General features: G+C 41.6%; 1 protein-coding gene across 2 annotated transcripts in view; it reads right to left on the bottom strand.

The window, feature by feature from the left end:
• RNF214 (ring finger protein 214) overlaps positions 1-12,859 on the bottom strand; it is a 54,239-nt gene that overhangs the window by 3,693 nt on the left and 37,687 nt on the right. For both annotated transcript variants that reach the window (XM_015115777.3, XM_015115778.3), the window contains exons 7-10: positions 1,754-1,850; positions 1,499-1,587; positions 353-443; positions 51-149 (exon numbers count right to left, since the gene is read on the bottom strand). In XM_015115777.3, the coding sequence (XP_014971263.3) occupies positions 51-149; positions 353-443; positions 1,499-1,587; positions 1,754-1,850 (376 nt within the window). The remainder of the gene's footprint in view (positions 1-50; positions 150-352; positions 444-1,498; positions 1,588-1,753; positions 1,851-12,859) is intronic.

Below are 12,859 nucleotides of genomic sequence, written 5' to 3'. Positions count from 1 at the left end.
CTGCTACCAACACAGAAAGGTGAACTTCCCCCCAAAGCCAGCTCTCTTACCTCTGATGGAGGTGGAGGTAAAGTGGGAGTAGGGATTTGAGGAAGGCTGCTCAGCTTGGCTCCATTCCTCACTAACTGGATATGACTATTAAATTGGTCCTAAAAAAAAAAAAGAAGATTATTTTTACTGCTGAACTGACTGAGGCTCTCTAGAAAGACAGCACCATCCATTATCAGGAAAACTATTAAAGGAATAGTAGTTGCATTGCCCTAAATGGCAATGTAAAAGGCTATCTCCCGATTGCGGGAAGTGTTGAGCACAGACTAACACTGACTGAATCATGACTCATAAATACACTTACACGAACATTCTTTTTCATTATCCGAACTCCATTCAGTCTTGTCTCCCACTCCTGTTTGGAACGAACTGTCTCCAGTGTTGGGGGAGTTGACCTTTCAAGAAACCAATAGGAATTTACAGATTTAAAGGAAGCCCTGCTGGGCACAGTGACTCACGCCTGTAATCCCAGCACTTTGAGAGGCCAAGGCGGGCAGATCACTTGAGCTCAGGAGTTCCAGACCAGCCTAGGCAATGTGGCTAAACCCTGTCTCTTAAAAAAATGCAAAATTAGCCAGGTGTGGTGGCTCGTGCCTATAGTCCCAGCTACTTGGGAGGCTGAGGTAGGAGGATGGCTTGTGCTCAGAAGTCAGAGGCTGCAGTGAGCCAAGATGGTACCACTGCACTACAGAGGGAGACCCTGTCTTAAAAAAAAAAAAAAAAAAAAAAAGTCCAATTCCTAATTCTCTGAGATAGCAAAAGCAAAATAGTAGCTGGCTAACTGCCGTTGAGAAAAAGAGGTGGAAGCAGGTGCAGGAGAAGCCCAAGACTCTAATTCCTTTGCCTCACTTTAACTCCAGTATCTTTTAAGTATTTGAGAAAGAGAACCAACAACAGAGAGAACGTTCTTGTCTGCCTGAAAATGCCACAGGGGTCCTCCAAGTTCCATGGCAGAAAGAAAATAAATGACTACATAGGAAATGAATCTCCAAAGACCAGTGTTATGCTTTGATAGGTTAACAGATGCTGGTTATTTTTTATTTTTTAGAGACAGGGTCTCACTGTCGCCTAGGCTGGAGTGCAGTGGTGCAATCAAAGCTCACTGCAGCCTCAACCTCCTGGGCACAAGTCATCCTCCTGCCTCGACCTCCCAAAGTGCGGGATTACAGGAGCATGCTATTATATCTGGCTTTAACAGATAGTGTTTATCCAAATGGAAACAAAACATTAAAAAATGCAAAACTTTAAAACTGTAGAAGCGAAGAGTACAGAACTTTAGAATGTGGGAAGAAAAATCACTGAGCAATTGCTACTGCAGACAGAGATAGCCTTAAAATTCCTGTGCAGACAGAGTAAGTGCCAGACTACCTGGCCTAGGAATTAAAAAACCTAAACAAACAAACAAACAAACTGCAAGACAATTAAAGCTCTAGAATGGAACGGTACTTACTTGAGGTAAGTAAGGTGCAATTCTGCCTCCTTTTCTGCTTCTTCTAGTTTCAGTACCAGTAACTCTTTCCGGCTCTCTAGTGATAAGATCTAAGGAAGCCACACACATATAAATACTTTATTAATTTTACATACACAAAGCTACCCCTAGGTAGTGAAAACAAAAGCTTACTGGCTCTCCTATTACTATGCCAAAAGTAGACACCATCTGGAAGCCTGAAATTAAGACTTTCAAGATATCAGCTCCTCTTCTCACCTCTGCCTTCCAGGCCCGTTCAGTCTCTTCCATAATGTTCCTATTTATTTCGCCATCCTGATTCTTAAGTCTATCCAGTTCCATTTCCCACACCTCTCTGTAAGATAAGAAACCAAGAACAAGACTAAGGAAGAAAGATAAGCTTGTTGAGAGACACCAAGGCAAAAGTACAACCCAAAATTGGTCAGCCAAGTATGTTACAGGAAGTCTTACTCTTAGTATTAACTATATTTATTTTTCTTTCTTTTCTTTTTTTTTTTGCTAATCAAAACAGAGCTGGAGTATAAGTATCAAATATAGACACAGACAAATAATGTTTACAGTGGTTTGCAATTGCATAAAGGCCCTATATTTGAAAGTAAAAATGTCGTGGCCGGGTGTGGTGGCTCGCGCCTGTAATCTCAGCACTTTGGAAGTCCAAGATGGGCAGATCACTTGAAGTCAGGAGTTTGAGACCAGCCTGGCCAGCATGGTTAAACCCCATCTCTACTAAAAATACAAAAATTAGCTGGGTGTGATGGCACACGCCTGTAGTCCCAGTTACTCAAAAGGGTGAGGCAAGAGAATTGTTTGAAACTGGGAGGCAGAGGTTGCAGTGAGCTGAGATCGTACCACTGCACTCCAGCCTAGGTTACAAAGCAAGACTCTTAGTCTCCAAAAAAAAAAAAAAAAAAGTTTGTATCTCCACTTCCTAAAATAACCTTACAGCAGGAAAGAGACTGCATCTTAGAACAAAAGCCCTCCACTGAAGGCAAAACGTTCTTCTATGTTCAAGAGGATTCAAAACCATTATGGCATTCTGCATTCTTATTTCCCAACATGTCTTTTAGTATGGGTCCTGAAGAATGCAGGAGTAAACACAGGGGTCTACCTTTTTGTTTGTTTGTTTTTTATAGACAGGGTCTCACTCTGTTGCCCAGACCAGAGTACAGTGCTATGATCTTGGTTCACTGCAGCCTCAACCCCCTGGACTCAAGCAATCTTCTTGCCTTAGCCTCCCAAGTTGCTGGGACTACAGACACACGCCACCACACCTGGCTGATGTTTGTTTATTATTTTTTGTAGAGACGGGGTCTCACTTTGTTCTACAGGCTGTTCTCAAACTTCTGGGCTCAAGTGATCCTGCCACCTCGGCCTCCACAGTGCTGGGATTACAGGCTACTGTGCCTGGCCAGAGGCCTACTTAATATTCACCCTTAATGCAGCAAATCACTAATTCACTACTAAGCACACTGATACAAGCTTATTAATTTTCAATTTTCCTAGCTATAGTAAATATGCTTCAAAAGGAAAAAAAAGTTCTCTTCATACCTCAGGACTTCTCATTTTCCTTGGTTCCTCCCTTCTTACATGCTTTCTCCCCAACTCAGCATAAGAGTGACCAACTGTCCTGGTTTGCCCAGTACTGAGGCATTTCCCAGGATGGATGACTTTCAGTGCTAAAACTGGGATGGGTGATCACCCTACTAAGAACTATAGAGGCCGTTAAGCAACACAGCCAGCAAAGGAATTTCCTTATACTATATTTGATTATGGTAAGTTTTATAGCTGGAAGCCTGGATTACCAAGATCAGTGAACAGAATAGGATGAAAATACTTAGATTATCTCCCCTACATTTTAGAAAGGTAAAAATAAGAAGAAAAGCTTGGGAAGAGTTACATGGTTTTTGTTTTTTGTTTTTTGTTTGAGACAGTCTTGCTCTGTCGCCTAGGCCAGAGTGCAATGGCACGATCTTGGCTCATGGCAACCTCTGCCTCCAGGGTTCAAGCAATTCTCCTGCCTCAGCCTCCCGAGTAGGTGGGACTACAAGCACATGCCACTATGCCTACCTAATTTTTTGTGTTTTTAGTAGAGACAGGGTTTCACCGTGTTAGCCAGGATGGTCTCGATCTCCTGACCTCGTGACCCACCAGCCTCAGCCTCCCAAAGTGGTGGGATTACAGGTGTGAGCCACTGCGCCCAGCCAAGATTTACATATTAAGAGAAACGTTCCCACTTTTCTTTTTTCTTTTGAGAGGGAGCCTTTATCTGTTGCCCAGGCTGGAGTGTAGTGGTGCGATCTTGACTCACTGCAGCCTCCACCTCTCAGGTTCAAATGATTCTTCTGCCTCAGCCTCCTGAGTAGCTGGATTACAGGCACCCACCACCATGCCCAGCTAATTTTTTTTGTATTTTTAGTAGAGATGGGGTTTCGCCATGTTGGCCAGGCTGGTCTCGAACTCCTAACCTCAGGTGATCCACCCACCTCGGCCTCCCGAAGTGCTGGGATTACAGTCATGAGCCACTGCGCCTGGTCCCCACTTTTCTTCAGTGAGAGAAACTTTTATTCCCCTTCCATTTTTGTAGTAACCTTACATATACGAAAGGGAGCAATTTGCTTAACAGAAGTTTATGAGGCCCTTTCCTCTCACATATTATTGCTTTTGACCCAGTTCTCCACACATCCCTGGTTCTCTATTTCATGTATAGGGAGACGGCGTGTGTGTGTGTTACACTTATTCATTCAATCTCTGACATTGTCAGCCCTCTACTGACAAGGTATATTCATCTAATAGAAAAGAGAAGTAGGTGGGCATTTTCTGCCTTAATCTTCAGGTATTGCTTCCCTAAATTAACTTCCTAGCAGAAAATACATTATCTAACAATTCTTTGTGGGTTTTTTTTTTTTTGAGACTGTCACCCAAGCTGGAGTACACTGGTGGGATCTTGGCTCACTGCAACCTCCACCTCCCAGGTTCAGGCAATTCTCCTGCCTCAGCCTCCCAAGTAGCTGGGACTACAGATGCGTACCACCACATCTGGCTAATTTTTGTATTTTTAGTAGAGACGGGGTTTTGCCATGTTGGTCAGGTTGGTCTTGAACTCCTGACCTCAGGTGATCCACCAGCCTCAACCTCCCAAAGTGCTGGAATTACAAGTGTGAGCCCCTACGCCCAGCCTAATAATTCTTTAGATAAGGATTTTATCGGTAGCTGTGTCTTTTTGCTACAACACATATTCCTTCAGTTCTAAAATAAATGAAGAGTCAGATGCTCTTACATAAAAAGATGTGAAATACATTACAGAGTCAATCCACCTAGCTTACTATTCACTCTGACAATCGGATAATTGTAGGAAAACATGACAGTTGCCTTCTGTGATTGATGTTATCCTTGAATATTATAGATGCTCACTGAACATCTCTAACTTTCATTACATTGTCAACTACAAATATAAACTTATATTAGAAAAATCATCTTATGTCAATGGAGACATTCCACATATTCACACACAAAAAATCTTTTCCTTTGGGCTTTTTGCCATATTTACCTCACTGGGATCTAACAAAAGGAACTACATTAAGAAATTATTTTCTTGGCTGGGTGCAGTGGCTCACGCACTTTGGGAGACCGAGGCAGGCGGATCACAAGGTCAGAAGATCAAGACCATCCTGGCTAACGCGGTGAAACCCCATCTCTACTAAAAATACAAAAATTAGCTGGGTGTGGTGGTGAGCACCTGTAGTCCCAGCTACTCGGGAGACTGAGGCAGGAGAATGGCGTGAACCCAGGAGGCAGAGCTTGTGGTGAGCCAAGATCAAGCCACTGAACTCCAGCCTGGGTGACAGAGCGAGACTCCATCTCAAAAAAAAAAAAAAAAAGAAATTATTTTCTTCTTTTCTTTTTTTTAGAGAGAGGGTTTCACTGTATTGTCCAGGCTGGAGTGCAATGGCATGATCATAACTCACTGTAACCTTGAACTCCTGAACTCCCACCTCAACTTCTTGAGTAACTAGGACTATAAGCATGTATCTTCATGGCCAGCAAATTTTAAAATTTTTTTAGAGAAAGAGTCCCACTATATTGCCCAAGCTGGTCTGGAACTCCTGGACTCAAGTGATCTTCCTGAATTGGCCTCCCAAAGCTCTGGGATTACAAGCATGAGCCACTGTGCCCAGCCTCGTTCCAGTTCTGAGGGGGAATGCTTTCAGCTTTTCTCTCTTCAGTATGATAGTGGCTGTGAGTTTGTCATATATGGCTTTTATTATTTTGAGGTACGTTCTTTCTATGCCTAATTTGTTGAGGGTTTTTACCACAAAGGGATACAGGATTTTATCAAATGCTTTTTCTACATCTATTGAAATGATCATAGGGTTTTTAATTTGGTTGATGTGGTGAATCACATTTATTGACTTGTGTATGCTGAGCCATCCTTGCCTCACTGGGATGAAACCCACTTGATTGTGCTGAATTATCTTTTTGATATGCTGTTCAGTTTGGTTTTGCTAGTACTTTGTTGAGGACTTTTGCATCTATGTTCATCAGGGATACTGGTCTGCAGTTTTCTTTTTTGTTGTGTCCTTTCCTGGCTTTGGCATCAGGCTGAGACTGGCTTTGTAGAATGAGTTAGAGAAGATTCCTTCCTTCTTGATCTTTTGGAATAGTTCCAGTAGAATTGGTATCAGTTCTTTGAATGTCTGGTAGAATTTGGCTGTGAATCCATCTGGACCTGGGATGTTTTGGTTGGGAGATTTTTTAAATCACTATTCAGTCAAACTACTTGCTATTGGTCTGTTCAAGATTTCTATTTGTTCCTGGTTCAAGCTTGGGGGGTCATGTGTTCCAGGAATTTATTCAGTTCATCTAGATTTTCTGGTTTGTATACATATAAGTGTTCACAGTAGTCTCAGATGATCTTTTGTATTTCTGTGGTATCAGTTATGGTATCTCCCTTTTCATTTTTGACTAAGCTTACTTGAATCCTCTCACAGCTAATCTAGCTACTGGTCTATCATTTTTGTTTATCGTTTCAAAGAAACAACTTTTAATTTTATTGATCCTTTGTATTTTTTGGTTTCAATTTTGTTTAGTTCTGTTCTTTGTTATTTCTTTTCTTCTGCTAGCTTTGGGTTTGGTTTCTTCCTGTTTTTTTAGTTCCTTGAGGTGTGATATTATTACATTGTCAATTTGTGATCTGTCTTTTTGATGAAGGTATTTGGCACTACAAACTTCCCTCTTAGTATTGCTTTTGCTGTATCTGAGATTTTGATAACTTCTGTCACTGTTATCAATCATTCCAAACAATTTTAATTTCTATCTTGATTTCATTGTTAACTCAAAGATCATTCAGGAGCAGGTTGTTTGATTTCTAATTTTTACAGGTTTGAGAGTTCCTCTTCGAATTGATTTCTAGTTTTATACTGCTATGATCTGAGAAAACACTTCATATTATTTCTATTTAAAAAATACATTAAGACTTGTTTCATAACCTATCATATGGCCTATCTTGAAAAATGTGCCACTAGGCCAGGTGCAGTGGCTCACACCTGTAATCTCAGTGTTTCTGGAGGCTGAGGTGCGTGGATCACTTGAGGTCAAGAGTTCAAGACCAGCCTGGCCAACATGGCGAAACCCCGTCTCTACAAAAAAAAAATATTTACAAAAATTAGCCAGACATCATGGTGTTCATCTGTGGTCTCAGCTACTTGGGAGGCTAAGGCAGAAGAAAAAAAAAAGAATCATGGCTGGGCACAGTCACTCACACGTGTAATCCCAGGACTTCAGGAGGCCAAGGTGGGCAGATCACCTAAGGTCAGGAGTTCGAGACTAGCCTGGTTCAATGTGGTGCAACCTCATCTCTACTAAAACTACAAAAAAAAAAAAAAAAATTAGCTGAGTGTGGTAGTGAGCACTGTAATTCCAGCTACTCAGGAGGCTGAGGCAGGAGAACTGACTGAACCCAGGAGGTGGAGGTTGCAATGAGCTGAGATCATGCCATTGCACTCCAGCCAGGGCGACAAGAGTGAGTCTCCGTCTCAAAAAAAAAAAAAAAAAAAAAAAGAAGTCATTTGTTTTCCCAGTACTAGGGGCTTTCTCCTCTCTCCTCTTAATCTCGTATGATAGTATACTGACCCCAAATTCTAACTAACTACTCCTTTAAGTTACCCACCATTGAGTTATTCCATGTGTATGCACATTGCACATGTAAATAAACTCTGTTTTTCCCTCCTGTTAATCTGTCATTTTGAAACTGTCCCTATATACTGTACGAAATTCATCAGGGAAGAAGAAGGGGGAGAAACGAAAATAAACAAGGCTTGCAGCACATGCAGTGTTTATCATGAGGTCAGCTTGCTCTCTGACTAGCTTCTTCACCGGTGTTTGGTGCCTGCTGTCTCAGAATCACATAGACCCTGCTACGAGATTAAAGTTCCCCTTAAGTGTACTATAGAAAATATGAACATTATAAAACATTGAGTTTTCCCTTTAAGATATTACTTCAGGTCCTGCACAGCAGTGAAATTATTGACATCAGCCTGTCTGAAGGACCCCACTGACGCCAGTTGGTCTGAAGGATCCCAGAGGAGCTGACTCACAAAAGAATGCAGTTTCCACATCTTGATGATTTCATCTCCCATATCTCAACCAATCAACGACCTCAATTTTCTAGCCCCTTACCTTCCACAATCCCCTTAAAACGTAAAATACCAGCCCATAACTCCTCAGGGGAGATAGATTTGAGGGTCTCCTCCCATGTCCTCACTCAATGCTCTGCAATCATTAAACTCTTTCTCTACTGCAAACCCTGCTGTTTCAATGTAACTGATCTGTTACTGCCCACTGGTCATATAAACTTCTTGGTTGTATAACATTTTGTCAGTTTAATTTTCAGGCCCTAATCTCTGAACATAAAAAGGTAAAGAAAAGGTTTCTCTTCCCCTATACAACATAGATAAAATATCCATTCAAAATTCAAGGTAAACAAACAGATTTTAATGTACTAGTATTAAAAAAACCTCACAGCTTGCCAGGAATATAAAAATATAAAATAATAATACTAATAATTAATTTAAAAATAAAAGCAAAATGTTTATTGATGTGGTTTTGGATCCCACAATGCAACTAACCTTTAAGACACCAACATGTCAAGTTTTGGCATAGTATCAAAGATGAATATCCACAATTATCTTTAAAAGCTATTTAAATACTGTTTGCTTTCCAACTACTTATCTGTATATCATCAGATTTTCTATATTTCAACCAAAACAACATATTGCAATTAAATATAGCAGATAAGAAAAGCTTCTTCCATGAAAGAGATTTACAACATGTAAACAGTATTCTTTAAACTGATTTTTATCTGAAAACTATTTTTCATAGAAAATATGCTAATTATGTTAACACATAGGTTTATTATTATTTTAAAATAAATTAATGCATAAATATTAAATTTTTTCTCAGTTTTAATTTCTGGTTCAGTAAATACTGATAGATAAAATCCATATAAACAAAACCTCTCTGGGGTCCTTGTTGATTATTAAGTTTAAAGGGGTCCTTAGACTAAAATGCTTCAGCACCTCTAATCTACTACACTCTCATCTCATCTCTACCCACATGGATAATTTTTAGCATCTAGTCATATCCCTTATTTTCTACCCTTTACAACAACCTTGTGACCTCAGTATCCATATTCATGATCTATTTGAGACTAACACCTTGGAGTTCTTCCTCCTCCTAAACTTCATTCCTTGCCAATAGCCTACCAACAAAGCCATTTCTTTCTTTTCTTTTTTCTTTTTTTTTTTTAATTTTTAAATTTTACTTTAAGTTCCGGAATACAAGTACAGAACATGTAGGTTTGTTACATAGGTATATGTGTGCCATGGTGGTTTGCTGCACCTATCAACCTGTCATCTAGGTTTTAAGCTCCACATACATTAGCTGTTTGTCCTAATGCTCTCCCTCCTCTTCCTCCCTACCCCCCGCAACTGACCCTGGTGTCTGTTGTTCCTGTCCCTGTGGCCATGTGTTCTCACTGTTCAGCTCCCACTTATGAGTGAGAATATGCGGTGTCTGGTTTTCTGGCAGCAAAGCCATTCCTTGAACCTTATTAACACACAGATAGTCTACACTGAAAACCTCAAACTTTGGTCCAGGCAAGGTGGCTCATGGTGGTGGCTGGTGTTTGTTTTTAGAGACAGAGTTTCACTGTGTCACCCAGGCTGGAGTACAGTGGCACGAGCGTAAGCTCATTGGAGCCTCGAACTCCTGGGCGCTAGTGATTCTCCTGCCTCAGCCTCCCAAGTAGCTACAGGCATACACCACCATGCCTGGCTACCAGCACTTTGAAAGGCCAAGGCAGGAGGATATCTTGAGCCCAGGAGTTCAAGACAAGATTGGGCAACATGGCAAGACCCTTGCCTCTACAAAAAAAAGAAAAAGATTAATTGGGCATGGTGGTGTGCTCCTGCAGTCCTAGCTACTTGGGAGGCTGAGGTGGGAAGACTGCTTAAACCCAGGAGGTTGAGGCTACAGTTGAGTTATCATCACACTACAGCCTGCATGATGCAGTGAGACCCTGTCTCAAAACAAAATACAACAACAAAAAAACACCTCAAACTTTGTTCTGTTATTTTGTGACCACAACCTCCTTTCTCATCACCATTCCAATCCTTCACAAGGAATTAATGGGCACTGATCAACTCCTACACTATCCAGGAATAATTAGCTTCATTTCCAGCTCCTTTTCCGATAATGTTTACTACACATACTAGGCATGGATATCCTGCAAATACTTCAAATTTAACCTGTACAGAAGATAACTTAGGACTCTGCTTCTGCCCAAAATGGAGTACCAGGGACAGATTTACCCCGTGGCCCTAAAGAACTAAACAACTGGACAAAACATATGAAACAATGTTTTCAAACACTGGACAATAGGCAGCACAGGACTATGATCATTGAGAAAGGAATACATGTGAAAGCAGCCCTACAATTGCTCCAGCTCACTGCCTGGAGGTAGTTTCCAGTCTGCAGCACAGGGACAGCAAATGCAAACAGAGCTGGCATTGTTGCTAAATAAGAGACAAAAACAGGGGTTCAGAGAGGCCAAGGTGGCTAGAATTTTGAGGGCATAATACAAAGAGTAGGAGCTGTCTTCTTGGCCTTGTTAGGGTACAGAAAACGATACCCCAAAATATGATGCTTTGGTATGCTGAGTGCTTTGAATTAAAGAAAACTGGCTGGGCGAAGTGACTCACACCTGTAATTCCAGCACTTTGGGAGGCTGAGGCAGGTGGATCACTTGAACACAGGAGTCTGAGACCAGCCTAGGCAACATGGCGAAAACCTGTCTCTACTAAAAATACAAAAATTAGCCAAGCGTGGTGGCACATACCTGTAATCCCATCTACTTGGGAGGCTGAGACAGGAGAATCACTTGAGCCCGAAAGGCAGAGGCTGCTACAGTGAGCCAAGATCACGCCACTGCACTCCAGCCTGGGGGACAGAGCCACATTCTGTCTCAAAAAAAAAAAAGAAAGAAAAGAAAAGAAAGAAAAGAAAGAGAAAGGAAGGAAGGAAGGAAGGAAGGAAGGAAGGGAGGAAGGGAGGAAGGGAGGAAGGGAGGGAGGGAGGGAGGGAGGAAGGAAGGAGGGAAGGAAGGAAGGAAGGGAGGGAAAACTGAGGCAAGATGTGGTGGCTCACACCTATAATCCCAACACTTTGTGAGGCAGAGGCAGGAGGACTGCTTGAGCCCAGGCGTTTGAGTTGAGACCAGCCTGCGCAACATAGTAAGACCCTATCTCTACAAAAAATAAAAATAAATTAGGCTGAGTGAGGTGGCTTATGCCTGTAATCCCAGCACTTTGGGAGGCCAAGGCAGGTGGATCACCTGAGGTCAGGAGTTCAAGACTAGCCTGGCCAACATGGCAAAACCCTGTCTCTACTAAAAATACAAAAATGAGCCGGGCGTGGTAGTGGGCGCCTGTAATCCCAAATACTCGCGGAGGGGCTAAGGCAGGCAGAACTGCTTGAACCCAGGAAGCGGAAGTTGCAATGAGCCCATATCATGCCACTGCACTCCAGCCTGGGCGACAGAGCGAGACTCCACCTCAAAAAATTTAAAATAAATAAATTAATTAGAGTGGTGTGGTGGCACATGCTTGTAGTCCCAGCTACTTGGGAGGCAAAGGTGGAAGGATCTTCTGAGCCCAGGAGGTCAAGGCTGCAGTCAGCCGTGACTGTGCTACTACACTACAGCCTGGACAACAGAGCAACAGAGCAAGACTCTGACTCGAAAAAAAAAAAAGAAAAGAAAAGAAAATGGAAAAGCCTCAGAAATAAGCCACAGAACCAAGGTCTGTCTCCAACCTTCCCCCAAGCCCATCACTCTGGTCCTCTTTCCAGAAGCACCAAGAGGGATTATCTTTGGAACCCCCTTATCTAAGAAAACGTCTCTGCAAAAGAAATGCAACTATCTTAAGATCTCCCCTTCCCTGTTAAAGAAGGGCAGGGATATAAGCATCTGGACTTCATCGGGTCATCATTCTCCTGCAACTCCCCTGTGCTTATTATGCACATGAAATAAATTTTATTTGCTTTTTTATCCTACTCATCTGCCTTCTGTCAGTTAATTTTTAGTGAACCTTTAGAGGGCAAAGAGAATGCTTTCCCTCTTCAACCCTACAGCCTCTCAAACTTATGAATCATTGCCAAGAGAAACTAAAGAAGAAAAAGAGCACTCTTCCATGTTCATGAATCAGAAGACTCAATATTGTTAAGATGTCAATTGTTCCCAAATTGATCTACAGATTCAATACAAACCCAATCAAATTGCAAGCAAGCTTTTTGTAAAAGCTGATCATTTGATTCTAAAATGTATATGAAAATAAAAAGTGTCTAGAATATTCAAAACAATTTTGGAAAAAACACCAAAGTTGGAAGATGCACTATTTCAATATATACTACGCAGCTACAAGGAAAGACAAACAGATCGATGTAATGGAACAGACAGTAAAGAAACAGAGCCACACTTATGTGGTATAAGGGAAAATACAATTACAAATAAGAGAATTAATTCTCCCTGTTGAAAATAACAAAAAAAGACTCCCCCCGACCAGTCCCCCAATCTTGTCTTTCAAATTTTCTTTCACCGTCCTTTTCAAGTATATGAAAATCTTTCTAAAGGCTAAAAACAGTCACACAAATCAGGAATGTTTCAAGGACCTGGGAGCCATCTTTTTGAAATGCAAACATCAAAGGAGACAGCTTCCCTATCTCCCAGTTCCCAGCAGGAAGGTAAGAGCCTAACTCTGAAGAGCACCTTGCTCCAACTTACGGAACTAC

Source organism: Macaca mulatta, chromosome 14 (assembly GCF_049350105.2).
Source record: "Macaca mulatta isolate MMU2019108-1 chromosome 14, T2T-MMU8v2.0, whole genome shotgun sequence".
In the NCBI taxonomy this organism is placed as follows: Eukaryota; Metazoa; Chordata; class Mammalia; order Primates; family Cercopithecidae; genus Macaca; species Macaca mulatta.
Note: the sequence above shows the minus strand (reverse complement) of the source record. Positions and strands in the feature narration are given on the sequence as shown.